The sequence below is a fragment of the Mobula hypostoma genome, chromosome 5, assembly GCF_963921235.1.
Source record: "Mobula hypostoma chromosome 5, sMobHyp1.1, whole genome shotgun sequence".
Classification (NCBI taxonomy): Eukaryota; Metazoa; Chordata; class Chondrichthyes; order Myliobatiformes; family Myliobatidae; genus Mobula; species Mobula hypostoma.
In genome coordinates, this window is record NC_086101.1 from 4,008,480 (window position 1) to 4,027,428 (window position 18,949).

The 18,949-nt window shown below is 45.4% G+C and overlaps 1 protein-coding gene across 1 annotated transcript in view; it reads left to right on the forward strand.

Moving 5' to 3' along the window:
• Positions 1–1,356: 1,356 nt before the first annotated feature.
• Positions 1,357–18,949, forward strand: part of LOC134346512 (zinc-binding protein A33-like) — an 18,569-nt gene continuing 976 nt past the window's right edge. Inside the window, exons 1-5 of the mRNA XM_063047911.1 lie at positions 1,357–1,796; positions 1,938–2,033; positions 2,424–2,657; positions 9,614–9,636; positions 9,732–9,850. Coding sequence (XP_062903981.1) covers positions 1,386–1,796; positions 1,938–2,033; positions 2,424–2,657; positions 9,614–9,636; positions 9,732–9,850 — 883 coding nt within the window. The 5' untranslated portion in view covers positions 1,357–1,385. The remainder of the gene's footprint in view (positions 1,797–1,937; positions 2,034–2,423; positions 2,658–9,613; positions 9,637–9,731; positions 9,851–18,949) is intronic.

Consider the following 18,949-nt stretch of genomic DNA (forward strand, 5'->3'; position numbering starts at 1 on the left):
CAAACAGCCCCCTCATGTTCTTCTTAATCCCATCACACCTACTGGGGCACCAGCCGCCAACAGCAGCTCCCCAGAGGCCTCTGCCTTCAAACAGCCCCTTCATGTTCTTCTTAATCCCATCACACCTACTGGGGCACCAGCCGCCAACAGCAGCTCCCCAGAGGCCTCAGTCCTGGGCAGAAGGTTGATCAGCCCTGTGGCTTTTCCTTTCACCACACAAATTCAATCGTCTTCCAGGGGAAGGTCCTTCCTATCCCAGGGATGAGGCCTTTGGAGATTCAGTTGGCGTTCCTGTCACACTGTGTTTTTACAGGATGGGGTGGTTAGCCCCATGACCTCGTCTTGCGGCCAGGCTTGGGCAGTCCATGGCCAACTTTCCGACCTGTTCAATGTGATTCTGATCCCACCCCGAGGTGGAACCGGCAGTGTTTCCTTCCTACTGAGCACAAGTATAAACGCCCTGGTTCCAATTTTTACTGCTGTCTGTAGGTATTTCATTTTAGCAGTTTTATAAGAGCAGTCTGTTCTGCTTTCTGGCCTGTTTGGGTTTGAGCTAAGATAAGGGGCTTTGATGTTCAACTTAGGAATGTTGTGTCGGCCAATCAGGATGGTGGAATTGGAAGAAGGTTCTAGAGAAGGCCGGACGGAGAGGTTTATGTGTGGACACTGGTGTGGTTCGAGGTCTTTTTGGTGAGGGCTGGGAGGAGACAGGAGAGAAGCTGGCTGAGGATGCCGTCCCGTTGCACAATGTTGTTTATGCAGTTGAATGACTTCAAGGAGGAAGGACCTATACTCCCGAGGGGGAGTCCGTTTGTTCGAGATGGATTTCGACTTTTCGAGCGAATTCGGAAGGTGGTGTGTACTTTCAGACAGACCGAGGGTCCAACGTGTGAGTTAAAGACAACTTCAGGATGAGCTCCAACTTATATGCACCTTATGGTGGGCCCTTATATTTCCTTTTTTTCTTTTCTTTAATAACTGTTCAGTTAAGTTAACATTCATAAATATTCTTTATTTATAATTGCATGCTATGTATGGTCTGTTATTTTTGCCGCCGGGCGATTGCATGGGAACAGTAAGTTACACAGCATTCACAGAGATCGGGGTTCGGGTGGGCGAGACATCCCAACCTCACGGATTTAGCGGGACTAAGTCATATCTACTCTAGACATACAGAGTGTGGGAAAGGTGATTTCCTTACCGCTGATTCCGGTGGCTGTTAGCGAGGGGCTCCAGACACGGCCAGTAAAAGGGGTTTCACACACAACAACATAATGTTCATTCCGTCAGACTGCAGCGCACCTAGTGGACAATCGCGGTACTGCAGGCGTTCAGCAGCTCCCCGAAAGTGAAAGGATCCTGAACCAGGAAGTGCCGGAGTTAACATGGCTTCGAAACGACAGGTCGAGAGTTTGACCGAGGAGGTAATTTGTCCCATCTGCCTGGATTTCTTCACCGATCCAGTTATACTGGAGTGTGGGCACAACTTCTGTCGCTCCTGTATCACACGGTGTTGGGAAAAGGCGGAGAGAAACTCCTGCCCGGAATGTAGAGAGGAGTTTGCAGACCGCACCCTCAGGGTCAGTCGGGCCTTAGCAAATCTGTCTGAGAAAGCTCGAAAACTAAACCTGAATCCGAAAGGGAAGGAAAGTAAACTTCACTGCGAGGAACATGAGGAAGAATTGAAGCTGTTTTGTGAGACGGACAAGAAACTGGTCTGTCTGGTCTGTAGAGACGCGCGGGAACACAGAGAGCACCGCTTCCTGCCGATTAAAGAAGCTGTTGAAGTCTATAAGGTAAAAACAAATCGATTTTGATCACCTGATGTTTTTCTTCATGACATATTTATTTTCTCACCCCTGGTGTTTATGTCAATCAACTGGCCCGAATCGGCAATGCACCTTTATTGTCTAATTCCTTCACTCTCTGCTTCCCAGGACCGGGTGAAATCTGCCTTAGACTCTCTCACAGAAAAGAAATCCGAGCTCAAGGAAATGGAACGGCAACAGAAAGAGAAGATTTCCGGAGTTCGGGTGAGGATTTCCTGAGCAGAATTTCCATTATTATTGTGTAGTTTTGATCTCTTTAATGCCGAATAGAGTATCGCAGCTCCAGTGACCTGGATTCGATTCTGACCTCTGGTGCTGTTTGCGTGGAGTTTGCATGTTCTCCTTGAGATCACCGTGGGCCGGCATTGCCAAGAAATCCAGGTTGAATGTATCATTCGCTTCTGTAATTAACCCTGTGAAGGCGGGTGGACTGTGAATCAGGTGAGAGGTAATGGGTCAGTGAGGAAGAATTGGTTTCAGGGATTGAATTTCTGAGAATCAGCATAGAGTCAACAGGCTGAATGGTCTCCTTCCAGGTGATAGGGAAATACTTTACAGCCAAATAATAAACTAGCCTCTCCTTTCATTTGACAGGAACAGTCAAACGGCGTTCAGTCCCACATCACATCCCAGTTCGCTGAACTGCGCCAGATTATCACTGAGAAAGAGCAGCGCTTACTCCGAGATCTCAGGGAAGAAGAGGCGAGGATTCTAAATCCAATGGAGATAAATCTTCGACAGATTCAAGAGAATTTAAATTCTATCCAGGAGGAAATCTCCAAGTTACAGGAACAGTTGGACCAACAAGAAAATATCACATTCCTCATGGTGAGAGATTTCAGTTTGGTTCTGTAAAAGTGCAGAGTATCAAAATGATGTATTTTAACTCAATGTGGTATTTACAGATACTATCATTGTAAACAAATTGAAACTGGACAGATGTTTTGACTGTACAGGACTGTTGCCATTCCCCAAACCGGCCTCCCACAATATCTGTACGTCACAGGACAGTCTGCAACCTTCTCGGGAATGAGTTACTCTGATCAGAGCACTGAGCTGGTGATCGTTTCTGTGATTTACACGTATAATTGATTTCCACGTGTAGACTCAGAGTAACCAGTTACAGTCACAGGCTGTGAGTGTGTCTGGTGTGGTGGGTGTGATGGTCTCTCTGTCTATCAGTGGGAACTGAGATTGATTTGCACATTGTGACCTACACATCAGATTAAATATCGACAGCGTCTATAAAAGTATTCACCACCCCCCCTCCCCACTTGAAAGTTTTCATGTTTTTCATGTTTTATTGTCTCAAAGTGAAAACAGATCTCTGCATTAATCTAAATTAATTAGAAATATAAAACACAAAATAACTGATTGCATAAGTATTCACCCCCATGAAGTCAGTATTTTGTAGATGCATCTTTGTCAGCATTTACAGCCTTGAGTCTGTATGGATAGCTCTCTATCAGCTTTGCACATCTGGACACTATAATTTTTCCCCATTCTTCTTCACAAAGATGCATAAGATCAGTCAGAATGTATGGGGATTGTGAGTGGACAGCACTTTTCAAGTCCAGCCACAAATTCTCAATTGGATTGAGGTCTGGACTCTGACTTGGTCACTTCAGGACAATAAATTTGTTATTTTTAAACTATTCCTGTGTAGCTTTGACTTTATGCTTGAGGTCATTGCCTTGCTGGAAAACAATTCTTTTCCCAAGTCGTATTTCTCTTGCAGACTGCATCAGGTTTTCCTCCAGGATTTCCCTGTATTTTGCTGCTTTCATTTTCTCTTCTGCCATACAAGCCTTCCAGGGCCTGTTGCGGTGAACCATCCCCACAGCATTATGCAGCCGCCACCGTGCTTCACGGTAGGGATGTTTTTGATTATGTGCCATGTATCCCTTGCTCCTAAAATAGTGTTTGATCTGATGGCCAAAAAGCTCAATTTTGGTTTCATCAGGCCATAGAACCTTCTTCCAGCTGACTTCAGAGTCTCCCACATGCCTTCTGGAAACTCTTGCCAAGATTTCATGTTCGTTTTTTTCAACAATGGCTTTCTCTTTGCCACTGTCCCATAAAACTGTGACCGGTGAGCAATTGTTGTTTTCGTAGTCTCTCCTATCTCAGCCATTGAGGCTTGTAACTCCTCCAGAGTTGTCATAGGTTTCTTGGTGGCCTCTCTGACTAGTCCCCTTCTTGCAGAGTAATTCAGTTGACAGCCTGTTCCAGGCATATTTACAGTTGTGCCATATTGCTTCCATTTCTTGATGATTGACATAATTTAGTGACTTGGAAATGTTCCTGTATCCATCTCCTGACTTTTGTTTTTCAATAACCTTTTTACAGAGTTGCTTGGAGTATTCTTTAGACTTCTTGGTGTAGTTTTTGCCAGGATACTGATTCACCAGCAGTTGGACCTTCCAGATACAGGTGTATTTTTACGACAATCAATTTGAAACATTTTGACTGCACACAGGTCTCCGGAAACAGATCTCCATTTAACTAATTATGTGACTTCTAAAACCAATTGGCTGCACTAGCGATAATTTGGTGTGTCATATTTAAGGAGGTGAATTCTGATGCAATCAATTATTTTGTGTTTTATATTTGCAATTAATTTAGATCACTTTGTAGAGGTCTGATTTCACTTTTAACACAAAAGAGTCTTATTCTTTTGATCAGTGTCAAACAAGCCAAATTAATTCTACTGTGATTCAATTTTTTATAACAATAAAAGATGAAAACTTCCAAGGGGGGTGAATACTTTTTACAGGCACTGTATATCAGCTTGTAACAGGTTCATTGTTTTAGAGACCTTTCTTTTCCAGATATATTCTTCATCAGATTATATCCCATTTTACATCATAGACAGGTCTTTCAACCCTTCTTCTCATATCATTTCCCACTTCAGAAGCAACCTTCCACCTATCACCACACCCAGCAACAGTGCCCAGAACTCCATAAGAACATAAGAATTAGGAGCAGGAGTCGGCCATCTGGACCATCGAGCCTGCTCCTCCATTCAATAGGATCATGGCTAATCTGACCATGGACTGATCCCCACCTTCCTGCCTTTTCCCCATAATCCTTAATTCCTCTACTGTGCAAAAAATTATCCAACCTTGTCTTAAATATATTTATTGCGGTGGCCTCTATTGTTTCATTGGGCAGAGAATTCCACAATCTCACTTCCCTCTGGGAAAAGCAGTTCCTCCTCATCTCTGTCCTAAATTTACTCCCCTGAATCTTGAGGCAGTGCCCCCTAGTTCTAGTCTCACTTACCAGTGGAAACAACTTTCCTGCCTCTATCCCTTTCATAATTTTATGTTTCTATAAGATCTCCTCTCATCCTTCTGAATTACAGCGATACAGTCCCAGGTGACTCAATCTCTCCTCATATCTAACCTCCTCATCTCTGGAATCAACCTGGTGAACCTCCTCAGCACCACCTCCAAAGCCAGTATATCCTTCCTCAAGTGAGGAGATCAGAACTGCAGGCAGTACTCCAGATGTGGCCTCACCATTATCCTGTACAGTTGCAGCATAACCTCCCTGCTCTGAAATTCAATCTCTCTAGCAATGAAGGTCAACATCCCATTTTCCTTCTTGACAGCCTGCTGCTTCTGCAAACCAATCTTCTTGCGACTCATGCACAAGTACTCCCAAGTCCCTCTGCACAGCAGCATGCTAAAAACTTTTACCATTTTAATAATAAGCTGATCTTCCACTTTTCCTTCTAAAGTAGATGACCTCACACTTACCAACATTGTACTCCATCTGCCAGGCCCTTGCCCATTCACTTAACCTATCTATGTCTCTCTGCAGACTCTCCGTATCCTCTGCACAATTTGCTTTTGCACTCAATTTACTGTCATCAGCAAAATTAAATACACTGATTCTGTCTTGCAGTTCGTGGGTGTATATGGTGAACAGTTGCAGGCCCAGCACTGACCCCTGCAGCACACCACTCACCACTAATTGCCAACCATGGAAACACCCATGTATCCCAACTCTCTGCTTTCTGTTGGTTAACTAATCCTCTAGCCATGCTAATAGATCACCCCAACTCTATGCATCCTTATCTTATGGATAAGTCTTTTATGTGGCACCTTATCAAATGCCTTTTGGAAGTCTAAGTAAATAACTTCTATCTGTTTTCTATCCACTGCGCTCATTATATCCTCAAAGAACTCCAGTAAGTTTATCACACAGGAGCTGTCTTTGCTGAATCCATGCTGCTCTGTGTGGTAGATCCATTTCTTTCCAGATGCTTCGCCTTTTCCTTTTGATTGATAGCTTCAAGCATTTTCCCAGCTACAGACATTAAACTAACTGGCATATAGTTGCCTGACTTTTGCCTACATCCTTTGTTGAACAGTGGTGTAACTTTCGCCGTCTTTCAATCCTCTGAGACCTGCCCAGAATCTTGAGAGTTTTGGTAAATTATCACCGAAGCCTTTGCCATTTCGTTCAGTATCCTGGGATGTATTCCAGGACCTACCGATCTTTAGGCTCATATGTTTGCTCAGCGCTACCTCTTCAGTGATAGCTATTGTGTTGAGGTCCTCACCTCTTATCGCAGTCATATACTTTCTCTTTGGCATGTGAGATGTGTCCTCCACCACAAAGACCGAAATAAAATAGTCATTCAAAGCCTCGGCCATTTCCTCATTACGGAATATCAATTCCCCTTTCTCGTCCTACAAGGGACCTACGTTCACCTTGGCCACCCTTTTCCGCTTTGTAAAATTATAAAATCTTTTACTATCCATTTTTACATTTTGTGCTAGTTTATTTTCATAAGCTAACTTACCTTTCTTTATTGTTCACTTTGTGGTTCTTTGTTACTTTTTAAAGTTTTCCCAATCTTCCAGTTTCCCACTAGTCTTGGCAACGTTGTACGCATGAGTTTTCAGTTTGATGCCTTCCTTTACTTCCTTAGTTATTCTTGGCTCTCCCCACCCTTACTGTCCTTGTTTTTAACTGGAATATACTTCTGTTGAGCACCATGAAAAATCTCTTTGAAAATCTTCCACTGTTGCTCAACCGTCCCACCATATACCCTGTGTTCCCAGTCTACCACATCCAGCTCTTCCCCCATCCCTTTGCAGTCTCCCTTGTTTAGGCATAATACACTGGTTTTAGATCAAACTATTGCACCCTCCATTTGTATGAGAAACTCAATCATACCGTCATCACTCTTTTCAAAAGGATCCTTTAACTACAAGATCACTAATTTTACCTGTCTCATTGCACAAGACCCAATCTAAGTTACCACATTCCCTTGTAGGTTCAGTCACATGCTATTCAAGAAAGCTATCACGTATGATTCTATGAAGTCCTCCTCAAGAATACCTCGACCAACATAATTCACCCAGTTAAAGTACCCCACGATAACTGCTCATGCCTCAGATATTTCTCTGTTTATTGCCTGTGCCACTGTAATGTTAATATTCAGTGGCTGATAGACAACTCCCAACAGTGATTTTTTTCCCTTTACTATTCCGAATCACTACATTCTGCTCCTTAGATCTAATATCGTCTCTCACTATCGCCCGGATCTGATCCTTAATTAACAGCTCTACCCCACCTCCTTTACCTTCCTGCCTATCCTTCCGTATTACCTGATATCCTTGGATATTTCATTCCCAAACCTCTCCACCATGCAACCATGTTTCTGTAATGGCCACTAAATCAAACCCCTTTATACTGACTGGTACCACAACTTCACTGACCTTGTTATGAATACTACGGGCATTCAGGTAAAGTGTCCTTACAATCTAGTGATCTTTGTGTGTTTTGCACTTGTCTTTTCCGCAGTCCACCCTTACTTTTCTCTTTCGTCACTTTTGCTTTTCCTATATTTTTATCCATGCTTTTCTCTTTTACTTTACCCAGACTTCTCCAATCTGTTGATCCCACCCCCCATCTATTTAGTTTAGAGTCCTATCCACAGCCCTAGTTATGCCATTCACCAGGATCCGGGTCCCATCACAGTTCAGATGGAGCCCGTCCCATTAGAACAGCTCCCTCTTCGCCAATTCTGGTGCCAGTTTCCTATGAATTCAAACACACTTCTCCCACACCAATCGTGGTGCCACACATGGAACTCTCTGAACCTTCTTAACCCTGAGCCAATTTGCACGTGGCTTAGGTAGTAATCCAGAGAAGACCGCCTTTTTGGTTATGCTTTTTAATTTAGTCCCTTGCTGCTCAAATTTCCTCAGTAGAACCTCTTTCCTCGTTCTTCCTATGTTGTTGGTACCCAGACGGACCATGATAACTGGATCTTTCCCCTCCCAATGCAAACTCCTCTGCAGGTCGGATACGATATCCCGAACCCGGGCACCAGGGAGACAACACAGCCTTCGGGACACTCTATCCCTGCGACAGAGAGCTCTGTCTATTCCCCTGACTATACCATCCCCAATTACCACTACATTTCTCTTCTCTCCCCCCACCCCCTCGATTGTCTCCCTGAATCACGGTGCCACAGTTAGGTTGCTCATTGTTCCTACAGCCTCCACTCTCATCCACACAGGGAGCAAGAATCTCAGACCTGAGACCCAAGAGCTGAGGCTCCTCCAGTTCTCTCTTGGACCCCACTACCCACCTCACCCACAGTCAGACCCTCTTGGCCCGGACCACAGACTGAAATTGAGGCAGCTAATCTAATGGGTGTGCCTACCTCCCGAAACAGAGAATCCAGGTAACTCTCCCCCTCCCTGATGTGCCTCAGTGTTTGAAGCTCAGATTCCAGGTCATCAGCTTTGAGCCTGAGTTCCTCAGCAGCCAACGCTTGCTGCAGATGTGGTCACCAGGAACCACAATGGGGTCCACCAGCTCCCACATCATGCAGCTACAGCACATCACCCAATCCTGCATCATCCCTACTTGAGTTAATTAGTTGTAGTCTGGTGACTTTTTATTCAACCACTACAAAAGCTTTACCCAATACTCAACTGTGCTTCCTCACAGAAGCCTCTTGAGTCAAAATCGGTAAACTATACCGTGAAACAACGGTAAGTCCCGCCTTGTTGGTCCGACAACAACTTCATCACTATTCCAATTACTGGTTTGCTTTCTCTCTTTGCAAAACACGCTACGTACCTCTATTACCGCGGGCGCTAGCAAACGGCTTATGCAAAGGCGAGAAAAATGGCCTCTCAAAACAAGGGATAGGCTATAAAAAATCCTTTGTGGCCACTGTAAGGTGACCAAACACAAGCTATAGAAGCAGTCATTTCTGTAATTAAAAAAAAAACAAAAAATGCTACAGGGCAAACCAACCAAACCTCTTTCTCACGCACACTCTAACTCACCCTCACTCTCCTGAACAACATGCAGAGTTGGACTGGAGTTTGTATGTGTTTATCCAGCTTCCCCATTACATTCAATCTCTGCTGTTCCACTTCAATCACTCCTGTGGCAGTGAGTTCCACATTCCCTTCACTACATTTCAAGCACAGATACGTTCTGTACCCACACCCAATCCAATCCACCACTAATCTTAAATTTCGGCATCTGATCCTCCCTGACATGATATCCCAATAAAAATGGACAGCCTGTCCAGTCTTTCCCATCAGTTCCATCCTCTCAGTTATGGGATAATTATCAGAAACATTCCTTGTACTTTCTCCCGGGTTCTGTGTCCCTTGTTGCAGTATCCCCTTTCTCCGTGTGTGAGCTGAGAAGTGGGAAATTTCAATCACTTGGCTCAAATTCCTGCTGTCAGGATGTACACAGTCAGTGAATTGAGATCTGTATTTTATTTATTTCAGGAGGAAGCTCGTCGGAAGAGGAGGTAGGACATGGTCTTTACTGAAACACAGTTGGATTTGTAAAATAGTTCAAATATCACTGATGCTCAGTTTATAACCAGCTGTGTAATATTTACAGGATTAGTGATGATAAACATCTGTTGTCAGTGACACAGGGCGCTCTACCTGTCGAAAAATTCGATCAGCCCTTTTTGTTGAACACAACGTTGAGAGAAATGTCTGATACAATTAAGCGAGGTAAACATTTACAGTTTCCTTTCTCCATGTTTGTGAACAATTTTAAGCAATACTTACTCGCAAAGACTGTCTGTAACTCTGGGTGAAGGCATCACTGTCACATGGTCAGCTGGAGATGTCCGACCCCTGAACACACCAGCACTGGGACACACTACACCCAATACACGGGACTGTTAGATTATCCACTGTATCTTGAACCAACTCACACTGTACAAACACGCCAAGACATTACCAGGTAATAAAAGCTGGTATCTGTCCTGTGAATGGGATTGTCATGAAAATACGTACGAGTCCTTCAGAGAAGGAAATCTGCTTCACTCAGCCTGTCTGACCTGTCCGTGACTGCAGACTCTGACTGACTCAGGTCTGCCCCCTGCTGGACTCGCGAGTCTCACTATTATCAACCCCCACATTGAAGCATTGTCAGACTGAGCCCGGACACACCTCCCAGCATTGACCTCGGTCAAGATTTCATCTCGGGAGAAGCTCACACATCATTACCAGCCTGGCAATGCTCCTTCACATACATACACAGAACAATTGGCAGATCATTCCCCCTCTCCACCTCCATCTGCCTTCTCCCTCACCTGGACTCACCTCTCACCCGACAACTCTTGCTCATCCCCCTCTCCTATTTCTTATTCTGCATCTTATTCTTATTCTCCATTATGTTGCCTTCCTTTCCAGTCCCGGTGAATGGTCTCAGCCTGAAGTGTCAACTCTTTCATTTCCCTCCGAAAACCGTGCGTGACTCAAGTTCCTCTGGCATTTTGTGTGTGTGACCGGCAAGATTCCGGTTGTGAATGAACCCAGTGACTGAGATTGCAGAGCCACCAGGATAGAGAGTTCCAAAGATTCACACCCCTCTGCGAGAAGAAAGTTCTCCTCTTCTCAATGCGAATTGACATTTCCCTTATTCAGAGTCTGTGAGCTCTGGTTCCAGACTCATCGGCCAAAGGAAACATCCTCCCTGCATCCAGCCCGTCGAGCCTTGTTAGAAGTTTATAACTTTCCATGGAATTCATCAACACAGCCAGGCTCCAGGGAGAGATTCCTCAGGAAGATGATCTGGGAATGGGTTTCGCCGATGTTTATTCACAGGGATTTCAACACACATTTGTGGCCAGTAAACGGTGAATATTCTGTGGTTGTTCACTGAGGCTCCAGTTACAGCTTTAGTTAACTTTATTTCTCCTCTCCCCACAAATCTGACTGCACTGAGATTTGATCATTTCAGAAGCCGGCACCTCCCTACATTGAATCTCCAGGGTCTCTGCGGTTGTCAGATCCTCGTTCCCTCCCCTCGGGAGGCTCTTTTATCGAGTTGAGAAACAGGACATTCAGTGAAAAGCTGCAATACCAAAGGCAGCAACACGCCCACATCCTCTGTCGATATCTCATTCGAGCCATTGAGATATAAACAGGGAATCAGGCCCTTCGGCCCATCTTGTCCATACTATAATTATAAATAATGAGAAGTATAAATAACATTATCAATAATCAAAAATGTTTCAGTGATCCAGCAGTGATCTAGATAAACACCTCCACTGTTCACTATATGACCAATTTTGTTGTCATCTACAAACTTACAAACCATGCCATCCATATGCTCTTCCAAATCGTTAGTATCAATGAATAGTAGACCCTGAACAGATCCCCATGTAGACGACTGGTCACAGTGCTCCAGTCTGGACAGCAGCTCTCCACCACCACCCTCTGTCTCCTGCTACCAGGCAATTTTACATCCAACTGGATAGCTCACCCTGAATCCCAAGTGATCAAACCTCTTCGAGCCTTTCTCATGGAAGCTTGTCAAAGTCCCTGCTAAAGTTCATGTGGACAATGTCTATCACCCTATTCTCAGCAGTCCTTTCTGTCACCTCAGCAAAAAAAAATAGTTAAGTTTATGAGTCACTATTTCCCAGGCATAAAACAGAGCTGACTATCCTGAGTCAGTCCCTGCCTTTCCAAATGCTGGCAAATCTGTCTCTCAGTCTCCATTCCAGTAATTGTCCCACCATTGATGTTAAACTCAGCGGCCTGGAGTTCCCTGGCTTGACCTTCCAGTCCCTCTTAACTCAAGACAGCACCTGAGCCACCCTCCTGACTTCCAGCAGCTCACCTGTGGTGAAATATGAAGCAAATATATCCGCCAGGGCCCTGAATTTGTTCCCGAGTCTTAAGGTACTCAGACAGAGTAGATCATGGTCTGGGGCTCATTCACCTTCACTTTTGCACTGTGATATGTTCCAAGACGCTACTGTTCATGTTCCTTAATTCCTTAGTTTACATGCCCTCTCCCATCTCCTTTTCTCGATGACCACATTGATCTTTAGGGTGACCTGTTCGAGTCAGGGTGTCCTACATTTGTCCCAATGTCCATGCTGTCTGTGTTGCCCAGTGAGCTGGTGCCATCTGCTCACGTTTGGTCCAGAGCCCCATAAAACTCTTCAATCCATGTACTACCTACTGTATATTCTTTTAAATGTTGCTTTTTTATAGCAGGGCATTCCAAATATGCACCACCCTTTGTGTGAACAAAATATTTCTGAAGTCCCTTTTAAGTCCATCGGCTCTGATCTTAAACCTTTGCACTCTTGTTCCTCACACACCCTCTCTGGAGAAAAGCCCTAATTTGGAAGGGGATGAGGACCGGAGTGATAGGGCTGAGGATGGGGCAGTTGATATACAAGTTGATGCATTTTGTAGTGGGACGGTGAGGAAGAACAGACAGATGATGGGACTGAAATGCAGTTGGGGGGATGAGTTGCAGTCAACAGGGGGCAAAATCTAAAAGAGTGACCAATATAGGATTGAAGGTGCTATGTTTGAATGCACTAGGCACACAGAATAAGGTAGACGATCTTGTCGCACAATTAGAGACCGGTAGGTATGACATCATGGGCATCACTGAATAGTGGCTGAAAGAAGATCATAGTTGGGAGCACAGAGTAGATCTGGAAAGGCTGTTTCCCCTGGTGAGTGAGTCCAGGACAAGAGGCCACAGTCTTAGAATTACAGGGTACCCATTTAAAACAGAGAAGAGGAAAAATTTTTTTAGCCAGAGGGTTGTGTATTTATGGAATTCGTTGCTACATCCAGCTGTGGAGGCCCAATCATTGAGGGTGTTTAAGGAGGAGATTGATCGGTATCTAATTAGTCAGGCTATCAAGAGATATGGGGAAAAAGCCGGAAATTGGAACTAGATGGGAGAATAGTTTAGCTCATGGTGGAGTGGCAGAGCAGACTCGATGGGCCGAATGGCCTACTTCTGCCCCTTTGTCTTGTGATCTTAACATCCAAGGATTCACAGGGTATCGAAGGGACTGGCAGGTAGGCAGAGTGGGTGCATTGGTAAAAATTGAAATCAAATCCTCAGAAAGAGGTGACATAGGATTGGAAGGTTTAGCTTCTTGTGGGAAGAGCTAAGAGCCTGCAAAGGTGAAAACACCCTGTTGGGAGTTAGATGCATTCTTCCGAACAGTAGCCAGGACATGGGATATACGTTACAATGGGAGATAGAAAATGCATGTAATAAAGGCACTGTTCCGATAACTATGGGGAATTTCAATATGCAGGTGGGTTGGGAAAATCTGGTTGAGCTGAAGCCTGAGAAATGGAATTTGTAGGGTGGCTTTTTAGAGCAGCTTATATTAATGACTTGGATGAGGGAATTAAATGCAGCATCTCCAAGTTTGCGGATGACACGAAGCTGGGTGGCAGTGTTAGCTGTGAGGAGGATGCTAAGAGGATGCAGGGTGACTTGGATAGGTTGGGTGAGTGGGCAAACTCATGGCAGATGCAATTTAATGTGGATAAATGTGAAGTTATCACCAGATTGATTCCTGGGATGGCAGGACTTTCATATGAAGAAAGACTGGATGAACTGGGCTTGTACTCGTTGGAATTTAGAAAATTGAGGGGGGATCTGATTGAAACATATAAAATCCTAAAGGGATTGGACAGGCTAGATGCAGGAAGATTGTTCCCGATGTTGGGGAAGTCCAGAATGAAGGGTCACAGTTTGAGGATAAAGGGGAAGCCTTTTAGGACCGAGATTAGGAAAAACTTCTTCACACAGAGAGTGGTGAATCTGTGGAACTCTCTGCCACAGGAAACAGTTGAGGCCAGTTCATTGGCTATATTTAAGAGGGAGTTGGATATGGCCCTTGTGGCTACGGGGATCAGGGGGTATGGAGGGAAGGCTGGGGCAGGGTTCTGAGTTGGATGATCAGCCATGATCATAATAAAAGGCGGTGCAGGCTCGAAGGGCCGAATGGCCTACTCCTGTACCTATTTTCTATGTTTCTATAACATGAGAGAATTCACCCTGCAGATGAACAGGGAGGAGATACAGTCAGATCTATCAGCATGACAGTGGGGTAAAGGGAATTACAGAGGCATGAGACAGTAAATGACCAAAGCTGATTGGAAGGAGACACAATCAGGGATGATTCAAAGGTCAAAGTAATTTCATTGTGAAAATACAATTGTGCTAAAACTGGCAAATGCAATGTTGGCATTCATTTCAAAGGGATTCGAATATAAAAACAATGAGATAATGCTGAGTCTTTATAAGACACACGTCAAGCTGCATTTGGAGTACTGTCCACAGGTTTGACCCGATATCTCAGAAAGGATGCGTTGTCGTTGGAGAGAGTCCAGAAGAGGTTCACGAGGATCATTCCACGAATGAAGGGGTTAACATATAAGGAATGTTTGGCAGCTTTATGTCTGTACTCACTGGAATTTAGAAGAATGCGGGGAGATATCATGAAACCTACTGAATATTGAAAGAATCAGATAAAGTGGAGGTCGAGAGGATGTTTCCTATAGTGTGGGTGTCCAGAACTAGAGGCACAGACTCAACATTGAGGGGAGACCCATTAGAACAGAGTAAGGTGGAATTTATTTAACCAGAAAGTAGTGAATCTGTTCAATGCTCTGCCAAAGACAGCTGTGGAGACCAAGACCGTAGGTATATTTAAAGTGAGAACTGATAGTTTTATGATTGGTCAGTTTATGGACAGAAGGCAGATACAGTGGGTTTGAGTGGAATCTAGGATAAGCCATGATAGAATACTCGATGGGCTGAATGGCCTAATTCTGCTCCTATATCTTATGGTCCTATTGGTCTATTCATTACTCATTATCTTCCATACCCATGTCTCTAAGAACACACTGAGGGCCTCTCCCATCTCCTGTGGCTCCAGGTGCAGTGGCACGGTAGCGTAGTGGTTAGCACAACGCTTCACAGTACAGGTGACAAGGGTTCAATTCCCACAGCTGCCTGCACAGGGTTTGCACGTTCTCCCTGGACCGTGTGGGTTTCCTCCGTGTGCTCTGGTTTCCTCCCACAGTCCAGAGATGTACCGGTTGGTAGGTCATTGTAAATTGTCCCATGATGCGTCTAGGATTAAATCAGGGGATTTCTGGGTGGTGTGGTTCGAAGGGCTGGAAGGGCCGATTCCCCTCTGTATCTCAATAAATTTATCATTAATGATGGAAACCCTGCATCAGGACAGAGAGTGGAGTGTGTGGGTGATCAGGGGCTGTGAGGGGAGTGGGTTTGTGGGAAGGGGGACAAAGATCCCTTATAAATCATTCCCCTGCCACCTTAAATCTACACCCTCCAGTTTTGGACACCTTATTCTGGGAAAAAATGGCACCTTACCTTTGCCCCCCCATGATTTTATATACCTTGACAAGGGGTCACCCTTAAACTCCAGGGAAATATCCCCAGTTTATCCAGTCTCTCATTTTAAACCAAGCCCTCCAGTCCTGGTAACATCCTCCTGAATCTTTCTGTCCAGTGTAATGACATCCATCCCACAGTCCGGGAACCAGGAATGCACACAGTACTCCGAGTGTGGTCTACCATCGATGTCAACGGCCTTGGTGAAGATCATGTGAACAATGTCAATCACCCTGTCCTGGTCAATCCTCTCTGTCACCTCTTCAAGAATCTCAGTCAAATTTGTGAGACGTGATTTCCCGAGCACGTTGTCGTCCTCACCTTTCCAAATGCTGCTCGATCCTGTCCTCAGAAACTTTCCAACCACTGATGTTACGCTCAGTGTCCTGGAGTTCCCCAGAGTCATCTTCCAGCCCTGTTAATGAAATGCACAACCTCAGCCGCTTTCCAATCATCTGGAACGTCAGCTGTGGCTAAATGTGAAGCAAATAAATCTGCCAGGGTCCCTGTAATTTCATCCACTATCCTAATGAGTGTCTGAGGGGGTTGGGGTTACAGAAAGAGGCAAAGAGACCCTCACAACCCATCTTCATCCCCCAACACTTTCTAGTTGCCCCGAAACACACAGTTCACCCACAGGCTTTCCACCCCTCCCCCACCTGGTTCTGGTTACATCTGCCATTCTTCTCTACCCCAATGGTTCCCATTATTAGCTCACACTCCCCCACCCTCCCCCAAAACTTCACTCCATCTTCCACTCACTGTTTTGTCTCTGTGTCTGTCTTTGTCTATCATTCACTTCCCAATGTCTCCCAAATCCAGCTCACATCCTCACCCCGCCCTACCTGGGGCAACCTGCTCATCATCCTTCACCCCTCCTCAGTCCACAGTCACCTCAGACTCGTCTCATCATCCTTCACCCCTCCTCAGTCCACAGTCACCTCAGACTCGTCTCATCATCCTTCACCCCTCCTCAGTCCACAGTCACCTCAGACACGCCTGATTGTCCTTCACCCCTCCTCAGTCCACAGTCACCTCAGACTCCCCCTGTCTCATCATCCTTCATACCTCCTCAGTCCACAGTCACTTCAGACTCGTCTCATCATCCTTCACCCCTCCTCAGTCCACAGTCACCTCAGACTCATCTCATCATTCTTCACCCCTCCTCAGTCCACAGTCACCTCAGACTCGTCTCATCATCCTTCACCCCTCCTCAGTCCACAGTCACCTCAGACTCATCTCATCATCCTTCACCCCTCCTCAGTCCACAGTCACCTCAGACTCGTCTGATCATCCTTCACCCCTCCTCAGTCCACAGTCACCTCAGACTCGCCTCATCATCCTTCACCCCTCCTCAGTCCAGTCACCTCAGAATCATCTCATCATCCTTCAACCCTCCTCAGTCCACAGTCATCTCAGACTCCTGTCTCATCATCCTTCACCCCTCCTCAGTCCACAGTCACCTCAGACTCGTCTCATCATCCTTCACCCCTCCTCAGTCCACAGTCACCTCAGACTCGTCTCATCATCCTTCACCCCTCCTCAATCCACATTTACCTCAGACTCCTGTCGCATCACTCCCCTTCTCCTCTCTCTCCCGGCCATCACCCTCCCCACTCTCAGTCCTCATTTCGACATGAAACGCCGACAGTCCCTTTCCTTCACAGGCGCTGCTCGACCCACTGAGTTCCTGCAGCTGATTGTGTGAGTCCTGATTGTTGCGTATATATTTAAGGTGCAGTTAGAAAACTGTTGGAAGATCAAGGAATTGATGTTTTGGTGAACTGGTACAGAAGAGGAATTAATGCTGGCATCGATTTGTCACTGTCTTGTTGAATGAAGGGCCGGTTTCTGTGTTGTACTGTTCTATGTTCTCTGTTCCCTGTTTAGAGGAATGAGAGGAGATCTCAGGGAAACACAAAACTCATCCCACGCTCAACAGGGAGGATGCACGGAGGAAGTTTCCCTGGTCTGAGGATTCGAGTGTCAGAGGTCACTGTCTCAGGATGGTGTGAACCCTCAAAGGATAGTTTATATCTGGAATTCTCTGTACCGGAGGGCTGTGCGTCTCAGTCATTTAGTCTATTTCATGTCACAGAGACATCATTGTATCACACAGAAATGGGCTCTTCGGCCCATCACCTCTGTGCTGACCTATTTATCCACCTACACTCATCCCATTGGTTGGCATTAGGTTTGTCTACTTCTGTGCCATCCCTATTGAAGTGTCTTTCTGAGTCTCTCTTCAACACAGTGATTGTATCTGATACCATCACCTCCTCTGGCAGCAAGTTCCAACATCAACCACTCATTGTTCAGTACACTCACCCCTCAGATCAGACCATATGAGCATCAGACTCAGGACCAGAATTAGGCCATTCGGCCCATCGTCTGCTCCACTATTTCAGCATGCTGACCCAATTTTCCTCTCAGACCCACACTCCTGCCTTCTCCCCGTATCCTTTGGTGCCCTGACCAATCAAGGATCTATCAAGTAACACACACAAAGTGCTGGAGGAACTCAGCAGGCCAGGCAGCATCTATGGAAAAGAGTACAGTCAACGTTTCAGGCTGAGACCCTTCGGCAGGATCTATCAACCTCTGCCTTAAATGTACATAAAGATTTGGCCTCCACAGCAATCTGTGGCAAAGAATTCCACAGATTCACCACTAGTTGGCTGTAGAAATTCCTCCTAATTGCCATTCTGTAAGGACATCCCTCTATTCTGAGGCTGTGTCTTCTGGTGTTAGACTCTCCCACTATAGGAAACATCCTCTCCACATCCACTGTAACCATTCGACAGGTTTCAATGAGACCTCTCATCATTCTTCTGAATTCTAGTGAATACAGGCCCAGAGCCATCAAACACTCTTCCTATGACAAGCCATTCAATTCTGGAATTATTTTTGTGAAACCCCTTTTGAACACTCTCCAGTTTCAGCACATCCTTTCAGAGATAATGAACCTAAACCTGTTCACAATACTTCAAGTGAGGTCTCACCAGTGCTTTATAAATTTTAACATCACATCCTTACTTTACAAGGACATCTAAGTCCCTTTGCACCTCAGTTTTCTGTATTTTCTCTCGATGAGAATCAGAGAGGGACGGGGTGAGTGGTTTTCTTTGTCGGTCAGAATACTGAGTACAGGAGCTGGGACTTCCTGTTACGAGTGTACAAGACGTTGGTGCTGCCACGTTTGGAACAGTGTGTACTGTTCTGGTTACCTTGCAACAGGAGGGATGTCATTCAACTGGAGAGGGTACAAAACAGGTTTACAAGGATGTGACTGGGACTGGAGAGCTTGGGTTAAGAGCAGAGGCAGGACAGGCTGGGACTTTCTCCCTGAAGCCGAGGAGGCTGTAGAGGTGGGTGCAGTTTTAAAATACATCTTGTCAGGTACC